The sequence below is a fragment of the Elephantulus edwardii genome, unplaced genomic scaffold (genome assembly GCF_000299155.1).
Source record: "Elephantulus edwardii isolate Elephantulus edwardi_28Jun2011 unplaced genomic scaffold, EleEdw1.0 scaffold00048, whole genome shotgun sequence".
NCBI lineage: Eukaryota > Metazoa > Chordata > Mammalia > Macroscelidea > Macroscelididae > Elephantulus > Elephantulus edwardii.
In genome coordinates, this window is record NW_006399798.1 from 17,847,690 (window position 1) to 17,867,616 (window position 19,927).

A 19,927-nucleotide genomic window follows, 5' to 3' on the forward strand; every position below is an offset into this window, starting at 1 on the left:
GAGCTGTGGAGGGTAGAGGATGAGGTGGGTGCTGGGGAGGACTTGTCAGCCGACTGGGGGACTTGATCCGATGTACCACTCCAGATACTTTTGGAAGCCAGCAATCACAACCATGCCTCGATCAACCCAAGAAATGAACAATTATTCCTGCACAGATGAAGAATTCCTGGCATCAGGTGGCTTCAGAGTTGGTGAAGAGGGTGGGGAAAGAGGTATTCAGAGAGAGGAGTCCCATTTAGGATCAGCTGAGGAAGAACCGAGTCCCTGGGTGATGCAAATGATTAAGGTGCTTGACTGCTAACTGAAAGGTTGACAGTTTGAGTCCATTCAGGGATGCTTCAGAAGAAAGTTGATCCACCTCTGGAAAGTCGGACACTGAAAGTCTATGGAGCACAGCTGTACTCTGTCGCACAGAGGGTCACAGAGGGCACTCTCTCTGTATTCTGTCGCACAGAGGGTCACCATGTGTCCGAGCTGAATTAACAGCAACGGATTTTCTCCAGGGAACAGCAGGAGAGGCAGATCGGCTGTGACATATGTGGGTCTGAGCCAGAGTCTGGAGAGATGTGTGTGGGTCTGAGCCGAGGAAGGCATGGGCAGGAGAGACCTGGAAGCACTGGCATGTAGCAACCCCCGGCCTCTAGCTGAGGGACAGTGGCAGAGAATAGACACTAGCAGGCAATCACACTGCTACAGCATTAATTACAGGTTTACTAGGGGCTACCCTGGTGGTCTAGTAGTAAGGCGCTGTGCTGCAATCCAGATCCTGGGGGTACGTAGTTCAAATCCACCAGGTGCTCTGCAGGAAAAAGATGGGCAGTCTCCTCCTGTGTGATTAAATAGCCTCTGACAACCTGTTAGAGGGTCAGTTATGATCGGTTCCAATGTGATGGTATACAACAACAAGGGCTGTGGTGGTCTAGTGGGTAAGGAGTTTCATTGCTAAGCCAAAGACAGGCAGTTCAAATCCACCAGCTGCTCCTCGGGAGAAAAATGGACAGTTTCCCACTCACACAATTTTCAGCCTCTGAAATCCCAATCCCACTGGAAGGTCAACTATGAGTCGGTTCTGGTGACTGGATTTAGGTTGAGCTGAAGGACTGTGAGGTTTGTGCCCTACCCAAAAGGGGGCTTGACTTGGTAAGTCTGGGGCCATCTGGGAAGTGGGAACAAGTGTGGCCAGGACATGCAGACCATGAAAAGGCCTGGGAGGTCCCATGGCAGGGAAAAAGATGCACAGGTAGAGGGTCCATGCTATTAAATGGATGCAGGCGTGCAAAACAGGTCCGGGGAGCAAATGCCTCCAAGGGGCAGTGAAGGAGGTACACAGGGGTCAGGGCATGGAGCCACACTCTCCCTTCACACAGAAAGGCGGTGAGAAGTGAGAGACATGGAGGGATGGCCAGGAAGGCTGGCTGAGAAGAGCCCCCTGGATCTGTCACAGGAGCCCTCAGTGCTTGGGGAGGGCGGTTTCCAAAAAGCTCTGAGATCAGGAGCTGGACTGTGCACCCTGGTGTTTTGAGTCCCACCTGGGCTCCAGGGGAGGAGGGCTTGTCAGAGAGTCACCAGCAAGCAGAATTGTGAAAGGAGTGGTGGACAGCAGTGTTGGGGTCCCTCTAAGACCATCTTGCAGGTTGATGTTTTCTGTTTGGTGACAGTGAGCTTGGGTTTGAGAGTTAGGCTTTGTAAGGGTGTGGGCCCTGGGGATGAAGTGGGTGACAGGGCTGTTCCAAGTGGTGGGGACACAGCTGTTAGTGTCTGTGTGAGGGGTCATCCCAGCTGAGAGCGAGTGAGTGAGAGAGTGAGAGAATGAGAGTGTGTATGTGTGTGTGCTGGATGTCATATGTGCGCTCCGTGTGGCATGTCTGTGTGTGTTGTGTACTTATGTGTTGTGTGTTGACTGGGCTACTTGTGCATCTGTTGTGTGTATACTCTGTTTGTTGTGCATGTACCATAAGAGTGTGTTATGTGTGTACATTGCATTGTGTGTTGTGGTTTTTGTGTGCTGTGTGTATCATGTGTGTGCTGTGTCGTGTGTGTGCATTGCATGTATATATTCTGTTGTGTATGGTGTATATTCTGTTTGTTGTATGTGCTGTGTGCTATTTATTGTGCATTTTTGTTGTCTACTCTGTATATATGCCTCTGGAAACTATGAACTTTGAGAAATGACGATAGTTACAGAAAGGCTTCAGGCCTTTTGTTCACAGGGTTGTTATGAGTCATGCTCAACTCAATGGCAATCAAAAACAACTGTGTAGATGTATTCTGTTGTATATGGGGGGTCCCTTGGTTGTGTATGTGTGTGGGTGTTGTGTGTGCTGCGTGTATATGGATTCTGTTTGCTGTGTGTGGTGTTTGTGCTGCTTGGTGTATGTGTTTGTGTGTTTGTGTGTCATTTGTTGTGTACCATGTGTGTTAATGTGTTCTGTTCGTTATGTGGTGTGAATGCTGTCTGGTTTGGTTTGTGTCTGTGTGTTGTGTGTGTATTCTGTTGTGTATGGGGGGTGTCCCTTTGCTGTGTATATGTATGCTGTTTGTTGTGTACAGTGTGTGTGCTGTTTGTCGTGTGTGGTGTGGGTGGGTGCTCCGGCACACCTGATGTGGCCAATGAGCCGCTGAGGGACAGGGTCAGCAGGAATGAGCAAAGTCATCCCGTGGAAACACGACTCCCGGGGTGACAGGAGGGAGCAGCTGGGAGCAGGCACGGGTGGGCGTGGTCAGCTCTGCCCAATGGCTCCTGCCTCTCCCTGGGCCACCCCTCCCACCCGCTGGCCAAGCCTGAGAAAGTAGCCACGCTGGGCAGAGCAGGGACACTTCTGTGGGCATCTGGGCCTGCTATGAGGGGGCTGCCCCCTGGGGTAGCTGTGACAGGGTCTAGGGGTGGGATAGGGTCTTTCTGAGCATGCGACAGGACCCAGGGGCACTCCATGTTTACCTGCTGTTGTGGGCCATTCCTCCAAGGACGTTTGTGATACATGTGGCCACTCCCCCTCCTCTTACAGAGCTGGGCAGAAGGAGAGAGGGGCGGGGTGGCCTAGGGACTGACCCGGGACAGTGGCAGTCCCCACAGGCTCCTGGTGGTTGTCTCCCTTCCCATGTCTAGTTCACGTAGGACCACCCACCACAAGTTGCAGCCTGAGCCTCTGAAATTGTCTCTTTGTCCCCCTGTCTCTGTGAGGCACCCTCTCTCTGTGAGCCCCCCTGTCTGAGTTCTCCTAATGTGGCCCACACGCACCCTGTATCTTCTGGTTCCAGCTCTCCCTCCTCCCTGCTGGTCAGAGCCCACATGCCCTGCAGGTGGGTGTGCTTGGCAACCTGTGCAGGGCCCAGGGCCCTCTCATCCTCCTACTCCCAGCCCAAACTTCCCTAAAGTCCCACATCTTCCTTTTCCTTCCCTCCCAACCCTGGGATGGTTTATACAGGCACATGTGCCTTGTTTCTTTTCCTGTGCTGCTGGCAGACATCACTAATCGATCCCAATGGTCTTGGTCTTTCCCCCTAAAATGGAAAGCAAGTTAAGGTTTCCACTCAGAGTTCCAGATAACCAGCACTGGCCTACTCAAGCTGAGCCTCAAGATGAAATTCTTGTCGACCTCATTCACTCATTTCTTCCTTAGCTCTGCCTGCAGAGTTGGGGTAACTGTGGGCACACCCAACTGTATAATTAGTTCTCTTTCTTCCTGTAGGCTGAAGCCAAGCAGTTCCTGGAGTTCAAGCCAAAGAGGTGCTGGAAGACACTAGGGCTTTCTTTGGCTTCAAGTCTGCAGGCCAAAGAGCCTCTAGCTTGGTTGTTCCTGAGGGCAGCCGTCCCTGCAGCTGGGGACCGTGCATACAGGGTCCCAGGAGGGATGCTCTTGTGTCTGGCATCTGGACAGCACCAGCAACCTCACTCTGCAGGCTCCACTCCAGCTCCAGGTGGGGCCTGCGTGGCCGCCCCAGCCCTGCCCCAGGCAGCCAGGAGGTGAGTGGCGGACAGCACCGTGGGAGTCTGCACGCTGCAGGTGCCCCAGCCACCCGCGGCCCTCCTGGCCCCTGAGCGCAGGATGCAAAGATGGCCAGCGTGTCTCTGCCCACCTTGGTGCCTCTGGGCCCCGACTGTCTGCGCCCCTTCACACGGGAGTCCCTGGCAGCCATAGAACAGCGGGCCAAGGAGGAGGAGGCCCGGCTGCTGCGTAACAAGCAGATGGAGATCGAAGAGCCAGAGCGCAAGCCACGCAGTGACCTGGAGGCCGGCAAGAGCCTGCCCCTCATCTATGGGGATCCCCCGCCGGAGATCATCGGCATCCCCCTGGAGGACCTGGACCCCTACTACTGTGACAAGAAGGTTCGGGCCTGGGTGGGGGCCCGCTGTCGGTATCTGTCTGTCTGTCTGCTCCCCGTCCTCATGGCTTCTCTCCCTGCCACAGACCTTCATCGTTCTGGACAAGGGCAAGGCCATCTTCCGCTTCTCCGCCACGCCTGCGCTCTACATGCTGAGCCCTTTCAGCCTCGTCCGGCGCATCGCCATCAAGGTGCTCATCCACTCATATCCTGCCCGAGTGGGGCCAGCGTGCGGGCAGGGGGGGCAGGGATGGGCAAAGCCGGGGACTCCATGTGCCTCCCCCTCCCACCTGCTCCCTCACTTTCCTTGACCTTCCCCCCAACGCTGTTCAGCATGTTCATCATGATCACCATCTTGAGCAATTGCGTGTTCATGACCATGAGTGACCCACCACCCTGGTCCAAGGACGTGGAGTAAGTAGCGCCCCACCCCCAGCATCACAGACCTGCGCGCAGCCCCTTCCACGCATGCGCACCTCTGAGGCTGGGTGGCGTGATGTGGCTCTAGTCTCACAACATGTCACATACTATCACCCCATCAGTGTCCTTGACCTCCAGGGTGATACACACTGTCATCTGTTGCAGACCGAGGGTCCCAAAGAATGGAATAATTTTATAATTATTAATAATGAGACAAACAGCCAGGAATGAGATAGAGCAGAGAGCATAAAACAGGGGGCCAGCAGCTCTCGACTGAAGACCCCAAGCCATGTTTTCTCTGTGTATTTATTGATAATCTGGGGAGGCAAATAACAAAAGGAATTCCTTGTAAGTGAAGGCGAATTTTTCTCTATTGTCAACCTAATGCTCTAGCTCAGGAAGTATTTCCCAGGAAGTAACACTTACTCTGTAGGGGGGCGCTAGCTGTCTCCTGTCTGCAGGGAACAAACAGCTCATTTTCTGGGATCTGCCACAAGAGAAATCCTAACTTATAAATCCGTGATTCCTTTAATTCCTGAACAAGGGTTTTCATATACTATTTGGCATAAAGTCTGGCTTCACATAGTCATCGCATCAACGTCCTCAGCTCCCTCAAAGTCACTTGTCACTTCTGAGAGGCCCACCCCTGCGCACACACCTGTACCCCAGGCGTGACATAGCTGGTCCTGGCGGCCGTCTCCCTGCCAGGTACACCTTCACAGGGATCTACACGTTCGAGTCCCTCATCAAGATGCTGGCCCGGGGCTTCTGCATCGATGACTTCACATTCCTCAGGGACCCCTGGAACTGGCTGGACTTCAGTGTCATCATGATGGCGTGAGCAGGGGCCCAGGGGGAGGAAAAAGGCCAGAACCCAGAGGGCATCTGGCTGGAACAACCCTCATAGAGAGGGCAGGCTGCAAAGGCTTCCTGCTCGGTTGCTCAGGTTATAGGCTGTGCAATTGCAGGAGCTGCCACCCCAGGCCCTGCACCAACGGCAGGAGCTGGGCTCCTGTCACCCTCTACCCCCAGCAGCAAAGCTCCTGAACTTGAATCCTTCCCAGTCTTGGGCCCTGGTAGGAATCCTGGGGTCTCTGGACTGCCCCCAACAACTACAAGGTTTTCTGAGCCTAGAAAAGTCTGGTTTCTGCCCTGCCACCCCCTCTGGTGCTGACATAGCTGCCACCCGCACCTGTCCACCCAGGTACCTCACAGAGTTTGTCGACTTGGGCAACATCTCAGCCCTGAGGACCTTTCGAGTGCTTCGGGCCCTGAAGACCATCACGGTCATCCCAGGTATTGGGGGATGGAGGGACTTAAGGACCCTGGGCCAGCAGGCCACTTGCATGCTCAGGCCTGGATCCTGACACTCACACCCCAGGATCCTGCCCCAGGATCACATCACAGTCCCAACAAGAGGGCATCGTGGCCAGAGAGGAGAATGGCCCAGGCTAGAATGCCGCCTGGCAAGGCGATTGTGGACACAAGCCCCAATCTCACTGTGTGACCTTGGACAAGTGGTTAACCTGTTTGTAACTCAGTGTTTTTGTTTTTTTTATAATCTGTAGAAAAGAAAAGAAACAAATATAACAAAATCACACAACCATAAACCTATTGCTGCTGGCTCACAGAGGCCCAACAGGATGGAGTAAAATGACCCCAAAGGGTTCCTAATGCCTTCCATCTTTATAAGAACAGATTCCCACGTCTTTCACCCACTGAGTGGCTGGTGGGTCCAAACCACCGCCAGGTGTTTTACCCACTGTGCCGCCAAGGCCCCATTTGTCTGTAAATGATACGATGCCCACTGATTGGGTTGTTAAGAGAGTCAAGTGCCTTCCTATCCACAAGGGGCTTACAATAGTGTCTGACGTGTAGGCTGTGTTATGTGCGCATGCTCAGTTGGGAACGCACCACCCAGCTGCTGAGCTCGGAGGCCGGGGCAGGTCCAAAGTAATGCATCAGGAAGCATGAAACAATAAATAGCATGTGGTTCATCTAGACCCTCAAAAAAGCCTGTGGAGAAATTAGAGATGCTGCAGTTAAAGGAGGGAAAGGGGACAGGAAACAGATGCCAGGAGGAGACGGAGCCGTTGAGTCTTAAAGCAAGATGGACCGCAGCGCTTACCTGTGGCCATTGAGTCACTCATGGCAGCCCCACGTGGATCAGAATGGACCTGCTGTCCATGATGGGTTTTTCAGAAGGAGATCACCAGATCTTTCTTCTGAGGCCCCTATGGGTGCACTTGAACTTCCAACCTTGCTGTTCATAATCAAGTGCAATAAATATTTGCACCACCCAGAGACCCCAGAAAGTGCCCCAGAGTCATTCTAGTCCACAACCTTTAGGTTGGCTGAGGCAGGTGAGACGCTGAGACGGGATGTGCTTCCCAGGGGCCATGCAGCACAGAGAACCTGGAGCCAAAGACACAACTTCCATCCCAGGGCCGGGGAAGGTGTTTAGGGGGAGGCTGCCAAGCGTTTGTTTCCCACATCAGGATAGAAAAGGAAATGAACTCAGATTGAAGAGGCACCAGGATTTGGCCTAAAGAGGAAGTTATGGCCCCTCTGCAGAGGATATGACCCTGCCACTGGACTTCTTGAAGCATTTTTGTGTTTGCACAGACTTTTTGCAGTCTGGTCAAGGTCATCATGAGCTTCTTGGAGCGATCCCCACGGTTTCTCTGGAGTCAGTGGACATTGTAAGATTGATGCAAAAACCACCACAACTGACTCAAACAGTAAAAGTGCAGAACTGGGCAGTGTGCTGTTGTGCTGCACACAAGGTCTCAGGAGTGAGAAACAACTCCAGGGTTCTCAATTAAACACTCAATTAAACAAAGTTCAACAGTGTTCGTTTCTGCAGGACTTTGCAGAACCTTTGATGAGATACTCTAAGTGACCATTCTCCAAGGATGGACTAGAAAGCACAGCCTTTCCTAAAAACGCTGAAGCCCCTTTATTCCGCAAATAGCTTGAGGGTTCTGTGTCCTACGGAGCATTGTGAGTGCCGACCAGCGCCATTGAGTAAACTTCACTGAGTGCCCTGGGAGGAGTCTCTAGGTGGTGCAGACGGCTAACACGCGTGGCTGTTAACCCAAAGGTTGGAGGTTTGAGCCAACTGAGAGGTATTCTTAAAAGGAAAAAGACCTAATGACCTGAAAAAATCAGCTGCTGCAAACCCTATGGAATATGGTTCTAATTCTAGCATTCATGGGTTGCCATGATGAAATCAACTTGGTGTCAACTGGTTTTGTGTATCTTTGTGGGGTTCTAAAGTCCATTCCTCCAGTGGCTGAGACACTTGACAACTTGAAGGCTCTCCAGTGAGAACAGGGAGCCCTGAGGATGGAGTCAGCAGTGAGCTGCATTGCTAACCCTAAGGCTACACATCAGTAGTTCAAATCCACCAGCTCTCAGGGAGAAAGACTCCAAAGGCCACCTCCTCCTGTTATGGTTTACAGCCTCTGGGGTCGCTGTGGGTCAGAACTAACTCCAGGACAGTGAGTTTTGAGTTGGAGAGTGAGAACATAGAGAATGAGGAGTTGTTCCTTTGTTGTTATTATTTTTTGACAAAACATATACAACCAGGCATTGCACAGTGCACTGACATTGGTCATATGCTTCCAGCTGTGTCTTCTTTCTCACCAATCTTTTCTGAACTGCTGCAGCATCCTGACCCCAAACTCACTGCAGGAGGGCGGGGTTAATTTAGGAAGGCTTCTGGGAAGTGGTGCCCAGTAAGCCGAACCTTGGAGAACATGGAGGGAGGGAGGAGGGAATACATTTTCTACCCTGTCTTGTCCTCTTGTGACTCGAGTCCCTTATCCGGTCTGTCGCCAGGGCTGAAGACGATCGTGGGGGCTCTGATCCAGTCGGTAAAAAAGCTGTCGGACGTCATGATCCTCACCGTCTTCTGCCTGAGCGTCTTTGCGCTGGTGGGGCTGCAGCTCTTCATGGGAAACCTCCGACAGAAGTGCGTGCGCTGGCCCCCGCCCTTCAACGACACCAACACCACATGGTACAGCAATGACACGTGGTATAGCAATGACACGTGGTACAGCAATGACACGTGGTACGGCAATGACACGTGGAACACCCATGAGAGTCTGGTCAGCAACTTCACCTTTGACTGGGATGCCTACATCAACGATGAAGGTAAGGGTGGTGGGTGCACAAAATAGACACAGCCTGTCCCAGCCTCTAGGGCAGCCTCCTCCTTAGTCTCTTCTGAGACATATTGGACCCAGGTTCTTGACAACACAAGGTTGGTAGTTCAAATCCTCCTCCATGACACAGTGGAAGAAAGGGCTGGCAATCTGCTTCCATAAAGATTCAAACCAAGCAAGCTCCATAGAGCAGCTATTTTATTATTATTATTATTATTAATATTATCATCATCATCATCATCTGTGCTGTCAAATTAGATCCGACTGGTGCAGGAGGAGATTGCCCCTCCTCCAGCGGAGCATCTGGTGGATTCGAACCACACGCTTTCGGGGTTGCAGTGCAGCTTCTTGCCACTAGGTGACCAGAACTCCCTGAGCAGCTGTATGTTAACACCTGGGGTTACCATGAGTCGGGCTTGACAGCAAAGTTTTTTGTGATCCTTCATCACACTATTTGGTGACCCCTGGTAGGGTCACCACTAGGCCCACATCACAGGCCCACAGCATATTCACGTATCCATCACAGACACACACATGATTAACATCCATTCTCACACAGCCACTGAGTCCACACAAGTTAGGAAAAGGCAGCCCTTCTCAGCCCGGCGTCCTGCATTCCCCAGACTCACCTCCAGTCAGATGTCCTGTGCAGGTTCATGGCAACGCCATGCACACATGGACATGACCTGCCCATCTCATTCTGTGCCCTAACTCAGCAGTCACACTAGACACTGGGCTTGAAGCTGAGCGACCTATCATGTACCCAGAGGCCAGTCCTGTGCATGGAACTAGGGGCTGCCCTAACAGAAGGGAAAGGGGCCCCTAGGGATAGGTGGTCCCCACAGACCTGCCCACAGAGAAGCAATGGGTGTGGGTGCGCATGGTGTGTGCATGGAGGTAACACAACACCGTTGTGGCTTCTGACTCCCAAAGCGAACTTCTATTTCCTGGAGGGTTCCAACGACGCCCTGCTTTGTGGAAACAGCAGTGACGCTGGGTGAGTGACGCCAGTGAAGGGACACTCTTGGGGACCTAGGGAGATAAAAGCAGACTCAGGAGAAGGACTTAGGTGTTTGGGAGTGTAAGAAAAGTGTCACAGCTTTGATGAAACACTTCCCTGCTTTCAGGGGTATAGACTGAAATGGAAAGCTTTTTCTTTTGGGATTCCCCATCTCTGTCCACCAGCTGGGTGTGTCCCCTCACATCCTAAACTCAGGCCCTCTCCCTTCCCTAGGCGCTGCCCTGAGGGCTACGAGTGTATGAAGGCTGGCCGGAACCCCAACTACGGCTACACCAGCTACGACACCTTCAGCTGGGCCTTCCTAGCCCTCTTCCGCCTCATGACACAGGACTACTGGGAGAACCTCTTCCAGCTGGTACAACTGCCCATACCCTGCCCCCAGCCCTACAGCCACCCACTTCCCAGATGGCCAACCCCCCAACAGGGTGGCCCATGGAAATCATTCCCAACTCTGCCATTCAGAAGGCAGGCAGGTCAAGTGGGGTCCACCAGGCACTGTGGCAAAGCTAAGATTCAAGCTGACCCCCAAACCCATGTTCATCATTTTTCTATCCTGATTCTCCAATCTGGGGGTGACTGGCTGGGGTCTTCCAGATTCTGAGCTAGGTTATCAGAAAAGCCTAGATTCCAGTGGGACAGATCATTCAATAAGCCGGGTACACAGGGCTCATATGTGCATACTTCCTAGTCTGTAGTGGACAATCTCACATGGATTTGTTTCATTACATGCTTTGGGATTGTTGGGTTTTTTTTTTTGTAAGTTGTTCATTTTTTAAATTTTCTACTAGTTTGTTTATAAAATTCTAATACATTATTTTCAAGAACAAATTCTTTCAATTTCCCTCACCCCAACCCATCAATTTGTACGATCCCATGATTAATTCTCTCCCTCTGCTTCCAACCTCTCCCACTCCTCTTGGATCCTTATTCTACAATAATGTTTTTTTGGGGGGGTTTTGTTTGTTTGTTTGTTTTAATGTGTGTACCGTCAAATTGGATCTGACTGGTACAGGAGGCGATTGTTCCTCCTTCTTCAGCAGAGCATCTGGTGGATTTGAACCACGCACCTCTGGGATTGCAGTACAGTTTCCTGCCACTAGGCCACCAGAGCTCGCTACAATAATGTTTGTATACAATATTTATCCTGGTGGGACTAAATTAGTTCACTCAGCATAATCCTCTCTAGTCCCTCCCAAGTTAGGTAATAATTTACAAAATCATTGCTCCTGCATGCTGCATAGTATCCCATTGTGTGAATGTACCATAATTTCTCAATCCATTCGTTTGTGGTTTGACATTTGGGCTGTTTCCATGTTCTTGCTATGGTGAATAATGCTGCTATGAACATTAGTGTACAAATCTCAGTTTGTTCCTCAGTTCTCATATTCTCAGGGTATAGTCCAAGTAGTGGAATAGCTGGGTCATAGGGAATTCCTACGTTCAGCTTTTTGAGGAAGCGCCAAATTGCCTTCCAGAATGGTTGCACCACTTTACAATCCCACCACCAATGTGTAAGAGTTCCTTTCTCACTATATCCTCTCCAACACTTATTATTTGCTGCCCTGTTAAACTTTGCCACTGTTACTGGAGTGAGATGGTACCTCATTGTGGTTTTGATTTGCATCTCTCTTATTGCCAGTGATTTGGAGCATTTCTTCATGGTGGAAAAATGTGAAAATATTCACTACAGGTTAATAAGCACAAATAAAACCATTACGTACCTTGTTTATTGAATAACTCAATAAGCAGATTTGAAGCTCCCTGCAGTGCGGCTGAGCCTGTCAGAGATGGTCACATTCTGCCCCAAGGGTCCTCAAATCCCCATGCTCTGTGAGGGGCCCTCTGTTTACCCATCTGGACAAGGGATATGTGGAGAAGAAAAGTGAGTGAAAGGGGACGGGACAGAAGCGGTACCGTGTGACTTCCCCTCATCCCCTCCCCCAGACCCTGCGAGCGGCTGGCAAGACCTACATGATCTTCTTCGTGGTCATCATCTTCCTGGGCTCTTTCTACCTCATCAACCTGATCTTGGCAGTGGTGGCCATGGCGTACGCTGAGCAGAACGAGGCCACGCTGGCCGAGGCCCAGGAGAAAGAGGAGGAGTTCCAGCAGATGATGGAGAAGTTCAAAAAGCACCAGGAGGAACTGGAGAAGGTCTGGTCCCAGGGAAAGGAGGCCCAGGACCCAGGTCTCCCACCCTTCAGCCACAGCTGCTCAGCCCCAACTCCCCACAGGCTGAGGGTGAGGGGAGCAGGATGTAGGGGGTTGACAAGTAGAAGGCCCCAGCTGGACGCCTTGATGCCTTCGCTGGCATCCATGCAGCAGAAGGGGCATTTCCTTGCTCCATGGTTCAGCATCTAGGAAGCTGGGGTTGAGCACGCTTAATTCAAATATTAAGGCTTTGTGATTCTTTCTGACAAGTGCATGGGTTCAAGGATGGACAGGCTGGTCCTGGTGAGGCCCAAAGGGCCGCTGCCCATTTACTCACTGTCTCAGAGCATCAATCCAGAGGTCAGTCCCTAGCCCTGGCCCCGGCTAGGCTTGGCACAGGCCAAGAGGGGCCCGAGTCAGGAAGCTCAGCCCCCTGGCTCAGAGGTGAATGTCATGCCCACCTGTTTTTACTGGTCTTCAGGCCAAGGCCGCCCAGGCCCTGGAAGATGGGGAGGCAGATGGGGACCCCGCCCATAGCAAAGACTGCAATGGCAGCGTGGACAAGGCACCAGGGGAGAAGGGGCCCCCGAGGCCGAGCTGCAGTGCAGACAGCGCTGTGTCAGACGTCATGGAGGGTAAGTCCCCTGTGCCCTAGCCCGTCCCACCCAGTCTGCCTGCTGGCCAGGCCGCTGGGCTCTGCAGGGCAGGGTGGGACCAGATTTAGGATGACAGTAACTCAATCTTGGCGTCGAAGAAACGCCATGATAAATATAGCACTGGCTTCACCTGCAGCTCTGGCTGTTAGGCCTGGCCACGGTAGGAACTGGGGGCTTCCGGGAGGGCTCGGGGATGCCAAGGCAACGGGAAGGACAGGCTAATAATACTAACCAGGAAGGCCCGGCCTCCGGGCACCGGAGATGCCACTCAGGCATCTATCCTCTGGGTACACTAAATGTCAGAGTCCCCCCAGGTCGAGGCACACACGTCCCCCCACGCTCCCAGCCCCAGGGTCAGGAGAAGAATAGAATGACGTCATACAGGAAAGACAAACACCCAGGAGACTGAAGGAGAGAGACGTGGGTGTGTCTGGACAAAAGGGAGGAAAGAAGGAAGCATGGAAACAAGGGAGGGAGGGAGGGGCAGGAAATGAAGGCGAGCAGGAAAGGTGGACAGTCTGACCCAGCCACACCCCTGCTCCCAGAGTGGGGTGATGGCCAACAGCTTCTGTTCCCCTCCCCCAGGCCAGCTTGCCTCACCTCAAGAAAGAGTTGGGGTCTTACAGTACTCTGTGCAAACCTCCCAATGGCACCATCCTACCTGACCCTGACCTCTTCTCTCATCGAATGTCTGTCTGTCTGTGTGCCCTGAACACTGAGGCAGGGCTGGCCATGACTGGAATCTAATGGGGTGTCCCAGGCCTCAGACACTGGGCACCTGCAGAGGCCCTGGCAGGGAGCAGAGCAGGGTCACAATCAGATCAGTAGGCCTGCAACCTTTCAGAGAGGGTCCTGCCACCCCGAATTTCCGGTAGGGATGGGGTCAGCCAGCCCCAGTCTCCTGCTCTTTTCAACCCTGGGCCTCCATGGGTCCGGCGCTCCCGGGCCCACTCCATTGGGATCCATTGGGAGGTGCTCACCACACACTTTTCACCCATGTGTTCTCATTACATGAGGCCCCGACACAGCAGGGCAAGGCTCCCACTCCGCAGGGTCCCCAGACTGCGTGGGAAGGAGCGTGGCTTCCTGTTGGCCTTCCTGAGCTTCCAGGGCCTTAGAGTTGGGAGCAAACACAGGGATGTTTCTCAAAAGCCACTCTGGTGGCAAAGGCTGGACTGGTTGGGGCAGTCAGTCTGGAGGGACAACAGTGAGATGGGAGAGGGCCATGGGGGCTGGTGAGGTTTCAGTCTGCCCCTGAGGGGACCTGCCCAGGAGCAGGTAGAAGTGGGGACCGAGCCCACCGGGCTCCCTCTCTCACCTCTCTGAGGGAGGCTCAAGGAGCCAACCTGAGGTCAGGAGCTTTGGTGGCCTAGTGGGTAAGGAGTTGTGCTGCCAACCCACAGACACATGGTTCAAATTCATTAGCTGCTCTGTGGGAGAAAGATAGGCAGTCTCCCCCTGTGTAATTTACTGCCTCTGAAAAACTGTTGAGGGGTTACCTATAGTAGGTTCCCGTGAGGGTACACAATACCAACACAAGGCCAGGATCACAGGCCCTGGGGGAGGTGGGGGAAGTAGAGTTCATCAGGGGCGGGGCTCTGTGCCAAGAAGGCAGGTCTGGGGCGGGGCCTTCAGGATTAGACCCCCATATGGGTGGGGCTTATAGGGGCGGGGCTTTGTGGGGCTTCCCTGAAAGTCTTGGCTTGGGCATCCCTGCGAGGGCGGGACTTTAAGGGATGAAACTGATGGACAGAGCACGAAGGAGTGGGCCCATCAGGACAGCCCTGGGGAGGGGCTGGAGGTAGACTTACCTGGCTGAGGGTTGGGGGTGTTGGCGTGATGATGCCAAGGGATGGGGTTTGGGAAGTGGGACTGAAGGTGGGAGCGAGGGTCGTGTGAAAGCACTGGACCCCTGATCCGTGTCTGCGTTGTGACCCCACTCCCAGAACTGGAAGAAGCCCACCAAAAGTGTCCGCCGTGGTGGTACAAGTGCAGCCACAAAGTGCTCATCTGGAACTGCTGCACTCCGTGGGTGAAGTTCAAGAACATCATCCACCTGATCGTCATGGACCCCTTCGTGGACCTGGGCATCACCATCTGCATCGTGCTCAACACGCTCTTCATGGCCATGGAGCACTACCCCATGACGGAGCACTTCGACAACGTGCTCACCGTGGGCAACCTGGTACGCTGGGCACCTCCAAGTGGGCGATGATGGCTAGGCTGTTTGGAGAGGCAAGCCACCGCTGGGGGACATGCGGGATGGGTGGAGGGATGGATGCATAGGGGACAGGAGTTGAGGGACTAGAGGCTTATGAGTAGACATAGGGGATGTGGAATGGGCATTTCAGGGTGTCTGGGAGCAGGGAGAGTTGGGGTGGACTTCCAAAGGTCAGGTCCTTAAGGGTGGGTCTTGAGCCAGAAGACAGAGCTCCCTACGTCCAGAGGTTGTCCTGGAACCTGGAGGTGAGGCTGCCCAGGCCCATGAAGCCCAAGCTCACCCTGGAGGCCTCTCCCACTGCTGTTGCCACCCTTTCCGGGAGCCCCAGGCCAGCTCGCCCTGCAGCCGTCCTGCCCCTCTATTGTTGACATGCTCTGATCCTCCCGTTTATCCCGGCCCATTAGGAGCATTAGCACCTTGTTTCCAGCCCCTGGTGGAGCCGACAAAGGGAGAAAGCTACCTCCCCAACAGCCTGCCCCTGCCCAACCCTGCCCTACCCTTCCATTTCCCTCTGCAGTTCTTCTAGAATGACAAATGAGCGTGTTTCCTCCCCCTCCGCAGGCTGAGAGGAGCCTGACTGGGGCTTGGGCAGGACCACTGGGGCTTGGGCAGGATGACTGCAGATGGTGGAAGGGGACTGAGGCCCCTGGACTCCCTCTGAGCATCAGGCCGGTCCATCTGCAGCCAGGAGGAGCTGGAGGGCAGGGGTGGGGCTGGACTGGCACAGCTGCTGGGGTGTGTGATGGGCCTGGTCTCCCTCCACCCGCCCCCTGCCCACACTGCACTGCAGTCTGGGCACCTGCTGTGGTCAGGGACAACTCTGGGAGGGGCAGGGACCCAGTATGTGCCCAGGCAAGCTGGGGCCATGGGGCAGCTGGGGCCTGGCAGAGGGGGGCTGTGCCTCCCTCAGATCCCAGTAGCCAGGGCTGGGGGCAGCTCAGGCCTTCTTCTCATTGATCACAGGCTTTGACCCCCTCCATGTCCACCAAGACTTGTCGGGTTCTGAGACTCCCCTTCACCAAGGTAGAGGTAGAGCCAGAGCACTAAGCACACCAAGAACTGAGTTTGAGGCCAACTCATTGTCTATGGTCTGCTTGAGGTAGAACTGGCCACAGAACTTCTCTGAGCCTCAACCTCTCCACTATAAACCCAGAACGACCATCTCATCCAACCTCACAGAGACTGAGTCACAAATGAGGTCACAGCGTGAGCCATAGTGAATAAACGTTGACCGTTGTGATTACATGAGGCCTCAGGAAGCTAAGTGACTTGCCCACGGTCACAAGGCCAGAAATCGGTGGCTACATGTCTGCGTTGCCCTGACCTCTGTATTGTGACATTATTCCACCCCACCCCCGTATGTGGCCTGTGGGTACCACTCCTTGCTCCCTTAGGGCTCATCTGTCACCCCTTCAAGCTCTGCCAGGAGGCAGGAGGGAGGCAGGAGGCAGGAGCCACCCAAAGCCCTGTGCTCCCCAGGGCTCTGTGACAGGCCCCCTACCTACCCTGCAGGTCTTTACGGGCATCTTCACAGCCGAGATGGTCCTGAAGCTGATTGCCATGGACCCCTACGAGTACTTCCAGCAGGGCTGGAACATCTTCGACAGCATCATCGTCACCCTCAGCCTGGTGGAGCTGGGCTTGGCCAACGTGCAGGGATTGTCTGTGCTGCGCTCCTTCCGGCTGGTACTCGGGGAGCCCCTGGGGCCAGGCTGAGGGGGGTGGGCTCAATACGTTCAAAGAGTGGGGTAGGAAACCTCAGGAAGCCAGAGTCCTGGGAATTAAGGCCCCTCTACATGTAGGTGGACGAGGCCATTCCTCAGAGACATAATAATGCTTGGAAAGGTGGAGGGAGGAAGAGGAAGACCCAGATGAGATAGACTGACATGGTGGGCTTTGCTGTGTCAGAGATGATGAAGATGGCACAGGACAGGCATGCTCAGGTCAGGTTAGGTCAGGAGAGGTTCAGGTCAACTCTTCAGAGGGTCGCTAGGAGTTGTACTCAACTCAACAGCACCTAAAAACCACAACAACAGCCCCGTGGCTGGAAATGAACCACCTCTCTGGCCCTTTCCTACCCGAGCACCAGGGAGAAAGGAGGCCTCCCCCTCATCACACACGACTGCTGGGCTGGGGGTTGGGGGCTGAGGGCAGTGAGAGCCCCAGGAGCTGACACTGGGGTTTGATTCCACGACTGTCCTTGGACAGGAGTGAAACAGGGACTTCAGCCCCGCAGCTGCAGTTCCAGATGCTCGTCAGGAGTGGGGTTCTTCCCATCACCGCACAGGGCACTCCTAGCCCTTTCCCTCTATCATGCGAGCTTTCAAAGTATAGACAAAGCGTCATTCACCTCCACGGACTTGTAACCCCACTTCGACACCATCCACATTCTACAGTGCTTATTTCATCCATCCCCAGACTTGTTTTTCATATTAGTTCTCTTTATTTTCCATTTTTTTTAGCCTCTGAATTTTCTTTTATGTTATTTATTTAATATTTTTTTTCATTTCCATTCATTCATTGTTGCACACTTTCCTCCCTGCTCGCCCCTCCCCCCCCAGTTTGCTTTTCTCTTTGACAAGTAAAAAAAAAAAATAATTTTTTCATTGTTATACAATCCCCCCCTCCACAGTCCACTCCACTTATGGGCAGTAAAAGCAAATATCAACATATCATTTCTCTCACAAATATTGCAATCCGCCTCTTTAACCAAAAAGGACTTTCTTTTTTTCCCTGAGCTAGAAAAGGTAGAGTCTGACTGTTCTCATTCATGGAAAGGCAATCTGAGGCCTCAGCTCAGCTCACTTGGGGGCCTGGTAACTGAGCTAACTGAGCTAGTGGGGCTTCCTCGAGCTGGGCCTGGGTCCCTGGGCCTCCCTCACCCCTCCCATCCCCCTTGTCGGGCAGCTGCGGGTCTTCAAACTGGCCAAGTCGTGGCCGACGCTGAACATGCTCATCAAGATCATCGGCAACTCGGTGGGGGCGCTGGGCAACCTGACGCTGGTGCTGGCCATCATCGTGTTCATCTTCGCCGTGGTGGGCATGCAGCTATTCGGCAAGAGCTACAAGGAGTGCGTGTGCAAGATCGCCTCGGACTGCAGCCTGCCCCGCTGGCACATGCACGACTTCTTCCACTCCTTCCTCATCGTCTTCCGCATTCTGTGCGGCGAGTGGATCGAGACCATGTGGGACTGCATGGAGGTGGCCGGCCAGGCCATGTGCCTCACCGTCTTCCTCATGGTCATGGTCATCGGCAACCTTGTGGTGAGTGAGGCCAAGCCCTGGGGCACCCACATATGCAGGCCGTGGCCCCCTGACTTTATTTCCTTTAAACCCAGTTCTAGGGTTTGCTTTCTATGAGGTTGAACTGTGAAATTGTCCATGTTTGATGTTTTCAACAACCTCCGTGCCTCAGATGGCAACTCTATATGGTTTAACTCAGTGGGCTTTCCATTTCCTATACTTAAGAGTGTCCTGAGGTCCCTGGGTGGTGAACTTACTCTCAACTACTAATAAAGGAGAGCTGTTCAACCAGCTCAGTGTGCTGAAGAAGAAAGGCCTGGTGGTCTGCTGCCACAAAGATTACAGTAAAGAAACCTCTCACCTCATTGAGTAGGAACCGACTGAGAGCTGACCCTCCAGCAAGTTTTTCAAGGCTCTAAATCATGCAGGAGGAAGTTGCCTGTAATTTTCCCTCAGAGCCCGAGAGACACTGCCTTTGGGTTCGCAGTGCAGCTGGGGATCTCAACCCTAGGAACTCATGGGGTTGTTCATCAAGCGTTGGGATAGATTTGATGGTGGTAGGTTTGGGTTTTTTTATTTGAAAACCACCCAGGAGCTTCTCAAAAGAGACTGTTTCCTGGGCCCTGGTTTGTTGATTCTGGTGAGGACCCACGTGTGTGTACAGCAGACCTGCCCTGGAGGACCTTCAAGCCTGAGACCTTTCAGAAGCAGACCACCAGGCCTGTCTGAGGCTTGAACTGCTAAACTTTCAACTAGTAGTCAAGCGCTTAACTGTCTGTGCCATCCAGGGACCTTCCAGAGCCCTCCCTCCAGAAGCTTCAATGGGGCACCTCTGGGATGGGGCCTGGAGGTCTGCATTTCTAACAAGCTTCAAAATGACGATGGTGGTGCCACTGGTCCAAGGCCACACTGAAGTTAACCCTGTTTAAAGGAGGAGGGTGGTTGGAAGACCCTTAGTGGCAGAGTGGTTAAAGTATTTAGCTGTGAACTGCAAGGTTGATGTTTTGAATCCGTCAGCTGTGCCAAGGGAGAGAAGACCTGGCAATCTGCTCTGATAAAGATCTCAGCAAAGGAAACATGAGGGCAGCTCTGCTCCATCCGAAGGGGGTGCTGTGAGTTAGAATCAGCTCCACACACACAGCAAGCTGATGGCTGGAGGCAGGTGGATTCATTTTCTCATTCCAGCACCTTCTAACCCCAGTGCTTCCACCATCAGCAGCGTGATCTTGAACCATGGCTGCTTTCTTCTGAGAAGAGCCAGGTTCTGTAAATGTGAGTGGAGATGATGGTGCCTTATGGGGTCCCTGGGAGGACTTGCCAGGCTCGTATAGAACACCCTTGTCCCACCTAATAACCTTCCCCTGAGATTCTAAAAGGAAAGAAAAATTAAAGAAGGAGAAGCAGGCTCAGGGCTTTGGAGAATCCATAGGTGGCATCAATAATGCCCGTCTTGCCACCTTCTCAGGTTCAGGGCTCGGCATGTGGGGCATGTGGGGCTGGAAGGCAGGGAGGTGAGGGGTAGGGAGCAGAGCTGGGCCGGTCCAGCTAGCAGGCTTTTCTGTGGTCAGGGCCCTGGGGGCTTCGCTCCTCCCTCTGATGACTGTCCCACCCCCTTCCTGAGGTGGGAGGGTCGAGGGCCACAGTGCTGTGCCGGGCTGTCCCCCTGTGGTGCTGGCACTGCCCTCGGCAGTGGGGGAGGGAAGATGCCTGTGGACACTGGGCT

General features: G+C 53.4%; 1 protein-coding gene across 1 annotated transcript in view; it reads left to right on the forward strand.

Annotated features, from left to right (window-relative positions):
* The first annotated feature begins 4,054 nt into the window (after positions 1 to 4,054).
* SCN4A (sodium channel, voltage-gated, type IV, alpha subunit) overlaps positions 4,055 to 19,927 on the forward strand; it is a 29,991-nt gene continuing 14,118 nt past the window's right edge. Inside the window, exons 1-13 of the mRNA XM_006886283.1 lie at positions 4,055 to 4,327; positions 4,410 to 4,528; positions 4,648 to 4,737; positions 5,452 to 5,580; positions 5,948 to 6,039; positions 8,587 to 8,901; positions 9,846 to 9,909; positions 10,147 to 10,288; positions 11,878 to 12,087; positions 12,566 to 12,719; positions 14,687 to 14,925; positions 16,474 to 16,647; positions 17,869 to 18,225. Coding sequence (XP_006886345.1) covers positions 4,055 to 4,327; positions 4,410 to 4,528; positions 4,648 to 4,737; positions 5,452 to 5,580; positions 5,948 to 6,039; positions 8,587 to 8,901; positions 9,846 to 9,909; positions 10,147 to 10,288; positions 11,878 to 12,087; positions 12,566 to 12,719; positions 14,687 to 14,925; positions 16,474 to 16,647; positions 17,869 to 18,225 — 2,358 coding nt within the window. The remainder of the gene's footprint in view (positions 4,328 to 4,409; positions 4,529 to 4,647; positions 4,738 to 5,451; positions 5,581 to 5,947; positions 6,040 to 8,586; positions 8,902 to 9,845; positions 9,910 to 10,146; positions 10,289 to 11,877; positions 12,088 to 12,565; positions 12,720 to 14,686; positions 14,926 to 16,473; positions 16,648 to 17,868; positions 18,226 to 19,927) is intronic.